The 18402-nt window shown below is 36.3% G+C and overlaps 1 protein-coding gene across 1 annotated transcript; it reads left to right on the forward strand.

Annotated features, from left to right (window-relative positions):
* Positions 1–585: 585 nt before the first annotated feature.
* On the forward strand, positions 586–13031 carry LOC125658905 (neuropeptide Y receptor type 5-like). Its single transcript, XM_048890350.2, has 2 exons — positions 586–724; positions 11759–13031. The coding sequence occupies exon 2, from the start codon at positions 11759–11761 to the stop codon at positions 12890–12892; it is 1134 nt and encodes a 377-aa protein (XP_048746307.2). The 5' UTR covers positions 586–724; the 3' UTR covers positions 12893–13031.
* The last annotated feature ends 5371 nt before the right edge of the window (positions 13032–18402 follow it).

Below are 18402 nucleotides of genomic sequence, written 5' to 3' on the forward strand. Positions count from 1 at the left end.
CACTGTCAATATAGGACCATAGATCTAATAAAGTATTGTAAACCAACTTTTATTCGCGTGCGAGAAACTTTCGCGAGATTTGTGAGAACCTCGTTTTCGCAAATATTTCTCGTCGCGAACCAGTCCTTGAATGTCTGTCATAGGTTCGAAAAAGGCTCTATCACGAGAATTACTCGCCGCAAACCAGTTTACCACGGGTGAATCGCGAAATGTAGTCGGAAATAAAAGTTGGTTTACATTATGATATGATTAAACGTTGATATTCATTACATTCTGAAGTGAAATTAAGTACAATAATGTTATCGTGAAATGCATCAATCTCGAATTCAGAAATCCCTCTAATGAATATGACACAAAAAGGCAATTTGGCATATAACTCTGGTTCGGATTTACAGATCTGTGTGTGTATAGTACTCATTGATTCTTCGCATGATGAGGGTTTCGATCTTTAAAACTCCTCTGCCGGATATAGGTCTGCTAAGTAACATGCGGTGTATGTAAGGTAATGACTGTGTAATCAGTCCTTTTTCTACTCGAGCTTCATTGCTTCATCTTCATTGCCGTTTATTGATTTCAGTAAAAACAAAAGGAATGGTAGCGAACTTTGCTGTCGTCTCTCCTTCACCATTAGTAAGTATCCCGGCGACGCGTCAGGATGTTTGCATTATCGGAAGCAGCCAATCAAACTACATTTATCGTCGGACCTACGTGAGAAGATCACAAGGTAAGTTTTTGTTCAAGTGGTATAAAGCTTCATAGGAAATCATAGAACAATAATTTGTAACAAATTATATTTGATTTGTTTATAATTTTTGTTACCGTTTCTATTCAATTTACCGTTTCTATTCAATAAATTTCTTTCTTTTTTACCGCATTTTTTATTTCATTTACATGAGATATTTGAAATTTTATTTACAATACCTTTCCGACATCTGAAGTCAACTGGATATTCTAGAATAACCAGCTGAGCCGTTATATAGAACTCTACATTTGTATCGTGATGTAAACACAATGGGTGCTTCTGCGGTGTGATGTCACGTTTGTGTTCTGTTTCTAAATCATCATTGAGATTTTGAAAGGAAAAACACGTTGGAATGTAATTTATATGAATGCTTACTGAAAGTCTTTATTGTTCATCGCGATGGAAATAAAAAAATAAAAAACATGTTGTCATTAGTCTACTTCCTCTCGTATCGTGTTAGTTTTGATGTTTTAATACAATAATTATTGGCAATTTTCCTTTTCTATGCATTTCTGTTTTCACAAAGTTATATCTTTCTCGTCACGGGGCATTCTCATGTAGCACGCAAAGTTGTTTTCTGTTGTGGCAATAGTAGGTTACTTAGGTTCTGAAATAAAACAAAGGAGTCGGCTATGGAAATATACTCTCATCAATTAAATGATTTCCATAAGTACGAATAAATCTAACTTTTAAATGAGGGATTGACTCCATTTACATGTACTAAGTAAGTAAATAGATTAAAAAAAAAAATCGAATGCTTTTATCCGTTGGTTTCTATGGTAGAGTTGTGATATAATAGACCGTCTTCAGTTAAGGTACTGAATTAGCTTCCAGAAAGCATAGGACCTTCTGCAGCAACGCAATATTCAGCGCAACATTTACAAAGACTCTTTCCGTTTTCCTGCACTGCGTTTGTATTTCTTTGTATAGAATTATTGATAATCTATCGTTACGTTGAAGTAATTAATGACAGTAGTTTTTAATTTTAAAAAAGTGATCGAAGATAAAGAATTTTAAACAATTTGTGTCTAATAACCTTTATTCTGCGTTTTTATCAATACCATCACGATGCTCTGTCTTTGCGGAATTTTCTGTGCAGAACGTTACCAAAGATAATCTATCTTTCGATAATTAATTTAAATCCATAAAAATAAGTAATCGATTTAATAAAAAGAATCTTTAAGAAGAATAATCATATAATTCAGGCAAATTTATCTTAACATAAAATATAGTAAATGTGATTGTTATCATAGAAATAACTGGCTTTGAGATATCTCCCAACACGGCCTCCACTTCCCGAACCCAAAAGTCGAAGGGGATGGTACTAATGCAATGTTATAAGACAGTGAAAACCATATTTCGTTTCGTGTAGGTTTTCCGTCTGATGGGAGACATTAGCCGTAGCTATAATGTGTAAAGCCGATAAATACGAACTACAACGTTGAATCCAGACCGAGCTGTTTTTGTTTACATTGGTAACGATTACATGTAGATTAACTGAGAGTGAAAATTGGGGAAAGCATGTTCGGTTTCTGTAACAAAAATAGCGTATCTACGTAATTTATATCTTATGAAATCCAAGCACATAGCATCATTTTTCAAAGTGGAAAGGGGGTGGGGGCAGAAAAAATCGACATGGAAAAAAGACAAAAAACTCTTATTCTTGTCAGCATGCCAAACCTTTTTAATGCTATTTTCAAGAAATTGTGTGTTTAAAAATTTACATCCAAATAAAGATAAAGGAAATAGAATTGATATTAGGTCTTCCATTTTAAAAAATCACAGCCAGTGTTTGATTTCAGCTAACGTCATCTTCCTTAATTGCTAATATCTTCCCTATCTAACCTACAATCTATAAAACTTTAAACTATTTATATCGTTTTGGATGCATGAACTACAGATGTTCAACTGAAGAAAGTACATTATCGGGGTTTTGAAATGGAAGATAAAGCCATGAATGGTGTGAATGTCCAAGCATATGGAACTTGTTTTGTTACCTCTTTAGAGTGCGAGTTTTAAAATCGAAAAGAAACATATTCCACCACTACATTTCTATGTGAAAATTCTATAAAAGATATAAGACCTCAACCGTGCGCATTTTTTGTGCGCCGTAAATCGAAAGTTTTTGTAAGGGGTGGATCTGTACTCTCTGATCTGTCCCAAAATAGATACTCTTAGTGTAGTGCCACAAATATTGACCTACATATATGCATGAATCAAAAACTAGGTGCGGTATGCGTAATTTGCCAGTCTCCTCGCATAGATTAATGTTTTAACTACTTGCATGCCAAATGTCAAGCCACAGGTTCTAACATTAACAGAGATATACGTCATCGTTCTTTCTATTTCACCTGTTTATTTTTACTAGGACATTTACCGGTCCAGGTCACCGGGTGGTTTCTTGCCTATGACAGCAGCAAAATTCAGACTAGTGTGGAAGATTTCAGACCTATCAGTTAAATTTTCACATCAAATCTACGCTACTTTCTTCCTCATTAGGCATTTGAAGCGAGTGGGTGGTGGAGTTAGACCCCTTTCTATATTTATGGTATCACAGAGTTCGGGACCAAAACGGGCTTAGCCCCTGTGCACTAGGCTAACGTGACCAGTTCGTTTGTAATGAACCTCTGGTGTGTCCAAGGGTCCGTGTTTGCCCAATTATCTATTTTGTATTGCTTATAGGAGTTCTGAGATTGATCACTGTTCGTTATCTTCATCTTTGATTGAGATTTTAGGAACTAAATTCCATTTTTGAAAGTACATGAGGGTTTGAAATATAAATTTCATTTTTTGCCGACATACTGTACGCCATCGCGTCAAAAATGAAAGTTTACCGGCGAGAAACGTTGCTGTTCATATCCTCATAATTATATTTTTTAAAATGAAATTTATTTCTTATATTTACATTCTTCTTTCTTATATTTACATTCTTCTTTCTTATATTTACATTCTTCTTTCTTTCATTTCTGTCAGGATTCCCAGACGTTAAAGTAGACTTAATATATTTATCAAGACTCATACGCACCTTGTTTACAACTGCAGCGCGGTCATGAGGATAATTTGTATGGATACATGTATCATGTAAATTATATAAAATATTATTTTATTATTTATAACAATACAAGTCATTTGTGTACGTTACTACAATATTTTATTTACATTATACACTAACCTGCTTTTGAATATGTGTCTGAAATAAAATCTTTAAATTCACAATTATTGATAGGCATAAAAATTATTCAGTTATTCAATCAAATTCTCTATACATAAAGGTTCTATTACGTATGTAACACTCACAGTAACAGAACAGACAGGACAAACACCAAAATGTAAAGGAGGGCGACGGAACAGAATAACATGTCTCAATTTACCAGCATGTTCTCATCTTTAAACCCCTAGGAGTACTTCCTGGTCTTTGATAGTCTTTAATTAGATTACACGGCAAATTGTTTATCTACCGTAACTAAATGACATTTTCAACATGTCGTACAATGTCGGTTATTGGAAGAATTATCGGTGCTTGTCTGCGATTTTACAAATCACCCTACTCCCAGCGGTTTCCGAAGTACAGTGTTGAGATAAATCGGTTTTCAGCAATTTTATTATCTGACTTTTGAGTCCTGAACTGTTGATCTAGATTCTGTGGTTAATTTCCGGGACATCCATAAGATCGGTTGTTTTTGTTTGTTTCTTTGCTTGGTTGGTTGGTTGTTTGTTTGTTTGTTTGGTTGGTTGGTTGTTTGGTGAGTCGTGCAACAATCCTCTAAAACTACGAAGCATGAAAACTGTGTGTTGAATGTCATTGTGTTTGGTGGTGACATGTATGCAGGGCCGTAAATTAACCTTCAATTTGGAGGAGGCAGGAAATTAGGCGGGGGTCTGGGGGCCGCCCAGGCCCCCAGACGCTGAGCACATTTTGTGCACACTGAACACGTTTCGTGCAAAATCCTTGATTCTAGGGCCTTCTAAGATGTTACTTGACTAACTCATTCTAAAAGAAAGATTTGGAATGCTTTTTAAGGGAGGTATCATGTTCTTAGTTATTGGAAACAACATAAATTCTAATGAACTTTAAATTTTAATTTTTTTTGGCTCAAAAGTTGGAGGAGGCAGCTGCCTCCTCCGCCTCCATGTAATTTACGGCCCTGGTATGTCATGATCTCCATGCAGTTGGAATTATCCTCTGTTCTTAATTTGCTTGATAAATACATAAAATATAGCCTCTGGTGTACTCCATATGTATTTCATGTACATTATTTTATCTTTCAGAAGATTTGGAGTTGATAACGTTAATCCATTTAACGACTTGATACAAGTATATTTCGCATAATTAATACATAATACTAATCAAATTTAAAGTCAGTAGGTGTAACGTGAATACTCCAAAACTTCAACTTATTTTTACCGAGTAGACTGCATTATATCAATCGATCTCTAAAAGCACAATGTCATTCATTTTCCTACACTCCCAATCAAATCAGAGTGCACACCATTATTTTTATTTCATTCAAGTTTATTCAGTTTCGTCGTTTTAATCAATATTTTACTCGCATAGATTGAGCAGCAGGCAAAGTCCATTTCTGTCTGCCTTCTTCCTCGTTTTCAATCCCCCCCCCTCTCTCTATATATATACACATGTATATATCTCTCTCTATCTCTCCATGATGATGAGATATATATATATATATATATATATATATAGTGGGATAAATCTCCGATATACTCTTCTAGAGTGCTTGACGTGACCTCACGGAGCTACATAATATATATATATATATATATATATATATATATATATATATATATATAATCCAAATAGAAAGAGTTGATATCACACAGTCAAAATAATTCAATAAAAAAAAGCAGGAAAATATACAGTTCCAAAATATATTTAAATCACTAACGCTTTCTGGATTTTAACATCCATCCTCAGGTGAATACAAATTTTAAAATTTTAAAAAGAAAGCGCTAGTGATTTAAATATATTTTGGAACTGTATATTTTCCTGCTTTTTTTTTTTATTGAATTATATATATATATATATATATATATATATATATATATATATATATATATATAATCCAACAACACTGATCAGTCTTGACTCTTGCTAGGAACAGACTTTTCTATTGCCACATATTGCACTCGATAGTTTCAACATATAGGTGTTTTGTTTGTTATCAGCCTTTGTAGTTTAGTCGTAATTTTAGATTCCTTTTCTATTTAGTTTTCTTTTCTATGTAAATATTATATCGTCCAGAAGAAAGGACAGGTTGTCCAGAATTTGTTTTTTATAATACATTAATTTCAAACTTAGCTTAAAAGATATATGCATTCAAGATGACATGTAAAATGCAAAATAATTCCCAAGAAAAGTCGACTTTCGAAGGTTATTTGAAGAAAAAACCCTCTTTTTCCGAAGATGTTGATGTTATGTTTAAGACTTTAAACAATATTTAATCGTAAATAATTTGATAATAATGTTAACAAACAATAAATGTCTTATCAATTTGTTGCAAATTTTTTTTTTCATTTTATTTATTTATATTTTATTTTGAGCTACTGGTTTTCTTTTACCAAGGTCAATAGAACTTTGTAGAAGGGTAATGTTTTAAACTTTACTTTGAAATAAAAGATAAAAAATATAAATGTTAAATAAACTTTGGAGTACAACCTTTTTTCAAAACATTAAAAACTTATTTATCTTGCGGTCAAGTTATAGTAACCCATTTAAAACCTTTGCTTTATAAGGGTATAAATGTTAGTAATGTACATGTACCGGATATAGTTCTTTCTGGGAATGCGCGCGCGGTCTGTTGTGTTTACTTGTATAGGTTAGGCCTACATGTAGGACTTTCTGGTACACCACTCTTCTCAAAACACATTGGTGAGGAGAGTAGCATATCAAAAACCTCGGGCTAGCTAATATGGGGTCTATCTGATATACTATGTGGGGTTTTTTCTAACTAACAAATAAATTACTGAAAGTGTCAATTTGTCGTTGTTACTCATGTACTCAATATATAATTATGTAAGGCAATTTGCTAGATCCCCACGCTACTCGCTTTGGTGTGTGTTGTTCAAATCTCTCTGGTGTACGTTGTTCAAATCTCTCTGGTTTGGGCTGTTCAAATCGCTCTAGTGTGTGTTGATCAAATCGCTTTTTTGTGTGTCATTCAAATCGTCCTAGTGTGTGTTGTTCAAACTGCTTTGGTGTGTGTTATTCAAATCGCTCTGGTGTGTGTTGTTCAAATCGCTCTGGTGTGGGTTGTTCAAATCGCTCTGGTGTGTGTTGTTCAAATCGCTTTGGTGTGTGTTGTTCAAATCGCTTTGGTGTGTGTTGTTCAAATCGCTCTGGTGTGGGTTGTTCAAATCGCTCTGGTGTGTGTTGTTCAAATTGCTTTGGTGTGGGTTGTTCAAATCGCTTTGGTGTGTGTTGTTCAAATTGCTTTGGTGTGGGTTGTTCAAATCGCTTTGGTGTGGGTTGTTCAAATCGCTTTGGTGTGGGTTATTCAAATCGCCCTGGTGTGTATTGTTCAAACTGCTTTGGTGTGTGTTATTCAAATCGCTCTGGTGTGTGTTATTCAAATCGCTCTGGTGTGTGTTGTTCAAATCGCTTTGGTGTGGGTTGTTCAAACTGCTTTGGTGTGTGTTATTCAAATCGCTCTGGTGTGTGTTGTTCAAATCGCTCTGGTGTGGGTTGTTCAAATCGCTCTGGTGTGGGTTGTTCAAATCGCTCTGGTGTGTGTTGTTCAAATTGCTTTGGTGTGTGTTGTTCAGATCGCTCTGGTGTAGGTTGTTCAAATCGCTCTGGTGTGTGTTGTTCAAATCGCTTTGGTGTGGGTTGTTCAAATCGCTCTGGTGTGTGTTGTTCAAATCGCTTTGGTGTGGGTTGTTCAAACTGCTTTGGTGTGTGTTATTCAAATCGCTCTGGTGTGTGTTGTTCAAATCGCTCTGGTGTGGGTTGTTCAAATCGCTCTGTTGTGGGTTGTTCAAATCGCTCTGGTGTGTGTTGTTCAAATTGCTTTGGTGTGTGTTGTTCAGATCGCTCTGGTGTAGGTTGTTCAAATCGCTCTGGTGTGTGTTGTTCAAATCGCTTTGGTGTGGGTTGTTCAAATCGCTTTGGTGTGGGTTGTTCAAATCGCCCTGGTGTGTATTGTTCAAATCACTCAGGTGTGTGTTGTTCAAATCGCTCTGGTGTGGGTTGTTCAAATCGCTCTGTTGTGGGTTGTTCAAATCGCTCTGGTGTGTGTTGTTCAAATTGCTTTGGTGTGTGTTGTTCAGATCGCTCTGGTGTAGGTTGTTCAAATTGCTCTGGTGTGTGTTGTTCAAATCGCTTTGGTGTGGGTTGTTCAAATCGCTTTGGTGTGGGTTATTCAAATCGCCCTGGTGTGTATTGTTCAAACTGCTTTGGTGTGTGTTATTCAAATCGCTCTGGTGTGTGTTGTTCAAATCGCTCTGGTGTGGGTTGTTCAAATCGCTCTGTTGTGGGTTGTTCAAATCGCTCTGGTGTGTGTTGTTCAAATTGCTTTGGTGTGTGTTGTTCAGATCGCTCTGGTGTAGGTTGTTCAAATCGCTCTGGTGTGTGTTGTTCAAATCGCTTTGGTGTGGGTTGTTCAAATCGCTTTGGTGTGGGTTGTTCAAATCGCCCTGGTGTGTATTGTTCAAATCACTCAGGTGTGTGTTGTTCAAATCGTTCTGGTGTGGGTTGTTCAAATCGCTCTGTTGTGGGTTGTTCAAATCGCTCTGGTGTGTGTTGTTCAAATTGCTTTGGTGTGTGTTGTTCAGATCGCTCTGGTGTAGGTTGTTCAAATTGCTCTGGTGTGTGTTGTTCAAATCGCTTTGGTGTGGGTTGTTCAAATCGCTTTGGTGTGGGTTATTCAAATCGCCCTGGTGTGTATTGTTCAAATCGCCCTGGTGTGTATTGTTCAAACTGCTTTGGTGTGTGTTATTCAAATCGCTCTGGTGTGTGTTGTTCAAATCGCTTTGGTGTGGGTTGTTCAAACTGCTTTGGTGTGGGTTATTCAAATCGCTCTGGTGTGTGTTGTTCAAATCGCTCTGGTGTGGGTTGTTCAAATCGCTCTGTTGTGTGTTTTTCAAATCGCTCTGGCGTGTGTTGTTCAAATTGCTTTGGTGTGTGTTGTTCAGATCGCTCTGGTGTGTGTTGTTCAAATTGCTTTGGTGTGTGTTGTTCAAATCGCTTTGGTGTGGGTTGTTCAAATCGCTTTGGTGTGGGTTGTTCAAATCGCCCTGGTGTGTATTGTTCAAATCACTCAGGTGTGTGTTGTTCAAATCGCTCTGGTGTGGGTTGTTCAAATCGCTCTGGTGTGCGTTGTTCAAATCGCTTTGGTGTGTGTTGTTCAAATCGCTTTGGTGTGGATTGTTCAAATCGCTTTGGTGTGGGTTATTCAAATCGCCCTGGTGTGTATTGTTCAAACTGCTTTGGTGTGTGTTATTCAAATCGCTCTGTTGTGTGTTGTTCAAATCGCTCTGGTGTGGGTTGTTCAAATCGCTCTGTTGTGGGTTGTTCAAATCGCTTTGGTGTGGGTTGTTCAAATCGCTTTGGTGTGGGTTGTTCAAATCGCTCTGGTGTGTGTTGTTCAAATTGCTTTGGTGTGTGTTGTTCAGATCGCTCTGGTGTAGGTTGTTCAAATTGCTCTGGTGTGTGTTGTTCAAATCGCTTTGGTGTGGGTTGTTCAAATCGCTTTGGTGTGGGTTATTCAAATCGCCCTGGTGTGTATTGTTCAAATCGCCCTGGTGTGTATTGTTCAAACTGCTTTGGTGTGTGTTATTCAAATCGCTCTGGTGTGTGTTGTTCAAATCGCTTTGGTGTGGGTTGTTCAAACTGCTTTGGTGTGGGTTATTCAAATCGCTCTGGTGTGTGTTGTTCAAATCGCTCTGGTGTGGGTTGTTCAAATCGCTCTGTTGTGTGTTTTTCAAATCGCTCTGGCGTGTGTTGTTCAAATTGCTTTGGTGTGTGTTGTTCAGATCGCTCTGGTGTGTGTTGTTCAAATTGCTTTGGTGTGTGTTGTTCAAATCGCTTTGGTGTGGGTTGTTCAAATCGCTTTGGTGTGGGTTGTTCAAATCGCCCTGGTGTGTATTGTTCAAATCACTCAGGTGTGTGTTGTTCAAATCGCTCTGGTGTGGGTTGTTCAAATCGCTCTGGTGTGCGTTGTTCAAATCGCTTTGGTGTGTGTTGTTCAAATCGCTTTGGTGTGGATTGTTCAAATCGCTTTGGTGTGGGTTATTCAAATCGCCCTGGTGTGTATTGTTCAAACTGCTTTGGTGTGTGTTATTCAAATCGCTCTGGTGTGTGTTGTTCAAATCGCTCTGGTGTGGGTTGTTCAAATCGCTCTGTTGTGGGTTGTTCAAATCGCTCTGGTGTGGGTTGTTCAAATCGCTCTGGTGTGCGTTGTTCAAATCGCTTTGGTGTGTGTTGTTCAAATCGCTTTGGTGTGGATTGTTCAAATCGCTTTGGTGTGGGTTATTCAAATCGCCCTGGTGTGTATTGTTCAAACTGCTTTGGTGTGTGTTATTCAAATCGCTCTGGTGTGTGTTGTTCAAATCGCTCTGGTGTGGGTTGTTCAAATCGCTCTGTTGTGGGTTGTTCAAATCGCTTTGGTGTGGGTTGTTCAAATCGCTTTGGTGTGTGTTGTTCAAATCGCTCTGGTGTGGGTTGTTCAAATCGCTCTGGTGTGTGTTGTTTAAATCGCTTTGGTGTGGGTTGTTCAAATCGCTTTGGTGTGGGTTATTCAAATCGCCCTGGTGTGTATTGTTCAAATCACTCAGGTGTGTGTTGTTCAAATCGCTCTGGTGTGGGTTGTTCAAATCGCTCTGGTGTGTGTTGTTCAAATCGCTTTGGTGTGGGTTGTTCAAATCGCTTTGGTGTGTGTTGTTCAAATCACTCAGGTGTGGGTTGTTCAAATCGCTCTAGTGTGGTTTGTTCAAATCGTTCAAGTATGGGTTGTTCAAATCGCTCTAGTGTGTTTTGTTCAAATCGCTCTGGTGTGTGTTGTTCAAATCGCTCTGGTGATGGTTGAGTTGATTGTGTGTGGTTGAATCGCTCTGGTGATGATTAAGTTGATTGTGTGTGCGTTGAGTTGATTGTGTGTGGTTGAATCGCTCTGGTGATGGTTGAGTTGATTGTGTGTGGTTGAATCGCTGTAGTGCCAGTTGAATCGCTCTAGTGTAGGTATACAGCGGCCAACGAAATGACATTTAAACGTTAAAAGTGTGGAAAGTTAAGTAACATCTAGTATTTCAGTTCATGCAATGCCAGTGTTTCATTGGGTATCGTCTTTTATATGATTATGCCAATAATTGAGAAAATAGCAACCTACTTTTCATGGCGATTTCATAAGTACCATTGAAATGTCACATACTCCGTGAATCATCTTCTTAGACCATATCTGACGTATTGTAGGTAACGACATACATCACGTGCAAATTAGACTCTTTTAAAAGCTCAGGTATTGTAAAACTATTTCATATATCCAGATATATTCGCCAAGTAGACTTGTAAAGGTACATTGTAATCACTGGAATTCGGTTGTGGGCACTGGTACTAGACAAGCAAGTATTTCTCTTCCGATCACCGTAGACAAGAGGAATATTTTACATTAAATTTCATTCTTACTATCAGAGGTGGGGTTTTTCCCTTATGAATAGACAAATGGTAATCTGTGTTAAGAATGTATTACATAAAATTTTTAGGAATTGATTTAAGATTAATGCAAATATATTGTTTTAAAATTACTGTATACGCGTATTTGCTTTTAGAAATCGTTATGATTGTGTTTTAATTTTTTTCTTCAAATTTTTATTAGAATGGTACATATTTACTTAAAAAACCTCATGCATTTGGGCTATCACATTTTATAACAATAAGTATCATTTTAAAAAATGTGTAAAGAAACAATGTACCTTAAAGAAATCTGCTGCTGTATTTAAAACAATACGCTTTATAATGCCAAAGCATTCATTAGTTTAAATGTGTGTTTTTGGTTATTTTTTTAGATGTCAAGCAACATTAATGGAACGCTAAACGACTTTGTGCTTGAACATGGAGTCCTATTTACAGAGAATTACACTTTGGCAGAATTCACCAAAATTGCGAACGAATACGACTTCAACCACAAACTTGATAAATGGATGGAATTTCTTTTCGTTTTACTGTTTGCCATTATTGTGTTATTTGGGTTCTGTGGAAATATTTTGCTAGCGTACGTTATCATTTCAAAGTCCAAATCAAAATCCAGTCGCGGCAAGTTCGTCCTGAATCTCGCAATATCCGACATTCTCACATGTCTCCTTTGTATCCCGTTCACGACCGTTCGTCTTCTATTGGTCCAATGGACTCTTGGGGAGATTCTCTGTAAACTGGTTCCCGTCCTCGAGGCGCTTTATATTTTTGTGTCATCGTTGACTGTTTTAGCTATTGCTATCGACAGGTACCAATCCATTGTCAACTGGCCAAAAGTCATACGCAACTCGAACACGAAATATGTCTTTCTGATGATGTGGATGTTTTCCCTCGCCCTGGCTCTGCCAATGTTTGTGTTCCATCACGTGGAAACCGTGGAAGTGATCCCAAGTCTGTTTTCCGTTTCTGTATGTGTGGAGAAGTGGAGTTCATACCTGTCACGTGGTATCTACACGTTGGTGGTTCTGTTATTTCACTTTGCACTTCCTATACTGTCGATATCGATGCTCCACGTTCTAATTTGTAAGTTTATCGGTTCTCATTTTGGGTCCAAATTACATAGTGGGTCCAACAGAACCCGGCGGTACTTGGTAAGGCAAAAGAAGAACGTTGTTCTACTAACTGCAACCGCTCTGTCGTTCGCTCTGACGTGGTTGCCTTGGACGTGCATCAATTTAATAGCAGACTTCAGCGTGGAAGGCTTCCGGGCTATAAACATAAGCCTCCTTACTGCCGCCTGCCATTTGTTGGCTATGAGCTCGGTGTGTGTCAATCCTATTGTATATGGATGGTTCAATTCTATGTACAGACAGGAAATTGAGTCAATATTTCGAAAAGTTTGTCTTGGACGAGGCCGTGGAAGTAATCAAACGACATCACCGGAAAAAACGAACATTTATCGGTACCAGAGAACCAGGACCCTGTCATCTTATGTGAGGCACGACTAGGAATTACGTCAATAAGGAATCTGTGTAGTACGTTTCTATTAGTATCGTACGTTTGTGAATCTATTAAACTTAATTTGTATCTTTATTGTTTCATGAATAACCATGTGACTAATAAAGAGCCAATAAACTGATGTAAAAACACACCGATGTTTTGATTATAAATAAAAGAAATCGTACAATGAGGCAATAAGCTGAATAATCGAAATCTACAAATGTATTCAGATTTGCTAAAGGTACAATATTGGATTTCCGTTTTTGTTCGTAAACATGTTCCATCGTCAAATGTTCGGCATCAGGTGTGAATATCACTGGTCCTCGGAGATGACCTTAAAAGCGGATGTCCCGTGTCACAGTAGGTGTGGTACGCTAAAGAACCCTCACTGCTCAATGGCAGTAAGCGTCGAGCATAGGCCTACATGTAGATTTGAAGCCTTCCCCGGTATTGGTGACGTCTCCATATGAGTGAAAAATTCTCATGAGGGAAGTTAAACAAGATACAATCAATCAATCGTCTGCTCCGCCATGCTTGTTATCGCGTGATCTCGTAAGTGGATCTTCTGAAAAACCTGAGAAAAAACATGAGAAACATTGACAATCAGTGCGAAAATGTAGTAACTCGAACCATTCTGACAAATGAAGGAAAATCATCTGGTGGCAGGAAAAAATACACTCTGTAGTTCGTTTTCTAACTTGATATCAAATTTAAACCTTTTCAATGCCTTCGAAATCGCTTTCCTCCGTACTCGTCGACAGATGTAAATACATGTACTACCTTATATGGGCATATGCAAATAACTTGTCAACCGGAAGTTCAGCTTCAGTACATCAAACATGGCACAAAATGTGAATCGAGAAATTCGAATATATCGAAATCGTTAAAAACGGTTGAATAGAGTCTCACAAATTTTACGTTGCCGGTTGTAAATTTATACATTGACTAAGAAACATATAATATCATTTCATTTACGCAATGAAAGCCAGCAAATATTTAGAATGATCGAAAGTGATTCACTCCCGCATCTGCATCATTACAGAGATCCCATCAAAGGGTTGTAGCTCTCTCCCATAAAAAAAAGTCTTGTGCCATGTTTTTGTTTATATATAAATTAATAGAAAATAGCATGTTTAAAACCAAATGAGAAGTGACAAACACTAGAAACTATTTAACTGTGTTCAGAATTGACTTGTAAGTAGCAAAAAGAATGCTTTAAACGAAACTTTTACAGGTATATTTAACCTATGTAAACAAAAACATGACACGAGCCTTGTTTGCATAACAAAGAATTTTTATCTCTGTTTCTCCCATGTACAGTGTACCTTGACATCTGACATTCAAAGTTTTGCTGACCATTAGAAATACCTTAGGTTAACATTCTAAACATTAGAAATGGAAAAATAAAGTTTGAAAATTTTCAGCTCAAATCGTGTCCCTACCCCTTTTTAAAGGTCTATCAGACTAATACTACTTTAACGCAGCACATTTTGTGTTAACATGAAGCACTTTAAAGATTTTAAATTGGTTAGGGCGCTATACAAATTTTAGTATTGTAATTGTCAGGATGAGAAATTATTTTACAAAATCGAGAAATGGTGGGGGAAATTACCGTGATAAGGGTAGAATTGAAAATAGGGGTGTAGCGTAATTCACTGCGGATCGCTGTACCGGTGTTTTATAATCTTCCCCCGCATGTAGTCAGATTTCCCCAAAAACTATCAATAGTGAGGATTACCCCTACGTGCTTGGTTATTATTATTATTATTAATTTTTTTTTTAATTTTCACCAAAGACAGGCTATGACATTTAGTGAGTTATCCCCCTTAGGAGGTGGATATCCCTGAACCACTAGCAGTGAAATATCCCCTACAATACACATACGCAGTTGGTTGCAAGGTCGACACCAAAGGCTGATCGAAATGAAAGACAACAAGTTGCATGTTCAATTATATTATAGTGATTCAAGTGGTAAATTTAATTCAACGTACGACTTATCTTTTCGGGCTCACGGCGGGTGTGACCGGTCGGCAGGGGATGCTCACTCCTCCTAGGCACCTGTTCGCACCTCTGGTGTGTCCAGGGGTGTGTGTTCACCCGGTCCTTCATTCATAATTCGTGATTCAATGAAAGACTATATTGTCGAATGATTATATCACGCGCAAGAAATAATATCTCGAGCGTATATATGGAGCGCCAAATAAACATAAACTCAAATAATTGAATATATCTTCAATTATTTGAAGATATCTTGAATTCAATTATTGCTCTCTTTAATTTAATCAATGCGGACATTAAATCAATTATTGCTCTCAACAAATCAATTAATGCGCGCATCAATTGAATTAATGAGAACAATAATTGATTTAATGCGTGCATTAATTCAATTATTGCTCTCTTCAATTCAATTGATGAGAGCATCAATTTAGTAGAAATATTGCTCGCGATGATTAATTTAGAACTCGGTATAAATAATTTGATGATCTCTTTAATTCAATTAAAGATATCTTTAATTATTTACAATGCTTTTGTATAAGGAATTAATGCGCTCATCAATTCTTTTAAAGAGAGCTACAATTCAGTTAAAGAGATCATTAATTCAATTGTGGATACAGACTGTATTTTGATTTGAAAATATCTTTAATTATAAAGTTGCTCTCTCTAAAAGAATTATTGCTCTCTTCAAATGAATTAAAGATATCATTAATTCAATTGAAAAGAACAATAATTGAATTACTGTGTGCATTAAATCAATTATTGCTCAAATCAAATGAATTAATGCGCGCATCAATTCAATTATTGCTCTCATCAATTTAATGCGCGCATTATATCAATTATTGCTCTCTTCAATTGTTTTAATGTGCGCATTATATCAATTATTGCTCTCTTCAATTGTTTTAATGCGCGCATTATATCAATTATTGCTCTCTTCAATTGTTTTAATGCGCACATTATATCAATTATTGCTCTCTTCAATTGTTTTAATGCGCGCATTATATCAATTATTGCTCTCTTCAATTGTTTTAATGCACGCATTATATCAATTATTGCTATCTTCAATTGAATTGTAGCGCGCATCAATTCAATTGCTGATATCATTAATTCATTTGAAGAGATCATTAGTTCAATTAAAGTGCGCATCAATTCAGCTGAAGAATTTTTTTCTGGTTCAACAAAATTCAATTCTTTTAGTCAGGATTTTTACAAGTGCCCCTACATCCAAGACTTAGTAAAGAAATGAATAGATGTACTATTTTGGAGATTGCTAAGGACTTAACAACCGTTATTCGTCTTATTGGTGTTAAATTTCTTCTTTTCCATTGATTTAATAAAAGTTGGATAGACAAGACGTTTTTGATATAATTTCCTTTAAACATTTGTTCCAAATCAATATCAAATTTAATTCCAAGGACTTGAAATGTCTTACTTCCCCAAACCAACTCTGTGTTGTTCACTATCTTTTCCACACAAAACCTTTTGCTACCGATCCATATAACTTGACTCTTTGAATAATTAACTGCAAGACCCGACAGAAGTTTGAAATCCTGAAGCTCTTGTAGTGTTATTTCCAATGACATTTTTGAACCATCAAGGAAAATAGAAGTGTCATCTGCAAATTGTGTTATGAGAAACATTTCATTGTTAATATGCATACCCTGAATTTGTTTGTTACCTCGTATTTTGATCGCTAGAATTTCTGCACATAGTAAAAATAAATAAGGGAATATTGGGTATCCTTGTTTACAGCCTCTCCCATTCAAAAACCACCTTGGTGAATTCCTTGGTTTATTGTTGTCATAATATTTGTGTAGAATAACTTTACCTATTTTTGTATGGTCTGTCCAAAATTAAAAGAGTAGTGCTCTAAATGAATAATACCAAGACACTGTATCAAATGCTTTTTTAAAATCAATAAGCAGGGTCATACCTGGAATATTTTTAGCTTTAGTATAATGCATAATATCATATATCATCCTGGTATTTTCTGATATATTTCTCCCTGGTATGAAACCAGTTTGACCCCCCCCCCCATTTATCAACTTAGGTAAAACTTTTTTTTTATTCTATTGTCTATACATCCTGACCCAAGTTTATAGACTGTATTTAATAATGAAATAGGCCTCCAGTTCTTAAAATATTGTTTAGGCTTGTTTGGCTTTGTAAGGCAGACGATAATACCCTGTCTCTGAGTAATGGATAATTCATCATTTACAAATGCATAATTCAAAGATCGTAAGACAAGTTGACCTAAATCTTTCCAAAAAAAACTTGAGAAATTCAGTTGTAAAACCATTGCTACCAGGGTTAGTGTCATCTGAAGAATTAATGCTATCATCAATTCAATTAATGAGCGCAATAATTCAGAATTGAAGATATCATTAATTATTTGAAGAGATGTTTAATTAAATTGCTGCGCGCATCAAATGAATTGATGATGTCTTCAAATAATTGAAGATATCTTCAATTATTTGAGTTTATGTTAATTTGGCGCTCCATACGTACATGTATATGGTATAATAAACCGTGTGTTCTAAATATCTTGTGTATATCATAAGAGATAGGCATGCAATTCATTTTCCAAATTTCTAAGAAAAAAGTATTTAAGTGTCCTAAATATACCATTGTACACTGGTGAGGAGATTACGAATTAATCTTCGCGCATATATTTAGTATTTAGGACACTTAAAGGGACAATATGGTAAACATAATTGGTCAATGATAATATTGTTTTAATATATATATATATATATATATATACTTTTCTGATGTCTTGGTAAAATGGACATATCAAAATGAAATGAAATTCATCTCCATGTCGTTATGAGAGCATAGCGTACAGACTCTCTGGGGCCTTATGATATTCCTGTAACGATTTAACCTATGATTAGAAATTCTAAACTTAGTTGTTTTCTATATATGAAATCAATTGATTTTGTCAAGTATGATTGCAAACCAAATCCATGAACAACATATTGAAAAAGCTGTCCTTTAGAAGAATGTGTTACCTAATCTCGGCTGAGATTCGACTTGGCTGCATATTTGGACTGACGCCTTCACCGAATCTCGGAGCAGTCCCTTATAATTAATGTCTGGAAATTTACTTTCAGCTTCGGCCGGTTCTAGCAATTAATGTGCACTTAGGTGATACTGCTGTTCACTTCAAATAAGTTACTTGACTATTAAACCAAATCTGTATCACTATTAATGCTGCATTTCTTACCGTCTAAGTATGTAAATTTCATAAACTAAACTATCAATAAATTTTCTGTTCAAATGATGAGTTCCATGGCGCAATATGTTAACTCCCGAAATTGAAGAGTTCCAATAGTTTGTTTTTTAAATTAGCGATATACAAGACGGTATGTGGAGATACAATGCATCAGCAATTAGATAATACAGACTATAGGAACTCTTCAATTTAGGAGATAAAATATTGTGCCTTGGAAGTCATCATTTAAACGGAAATTTTAATGACTCCTTTCATTTTAGGATTTTCGTACCTAAGCGGTAAGCAATT

Source organism: Ostrea edulis, chromosome 9 (assembly GCF_947568905.1).
Source record: "Ostrea edulis chromosome 9, xbOstEdul1.1, whole genome shotgun sequence".
NCBI lineage: Eukaryota > Metazoa > Mollusca > Bivalvia > Ostreida > Ostreidae > Ostrea > Ostrea edulis.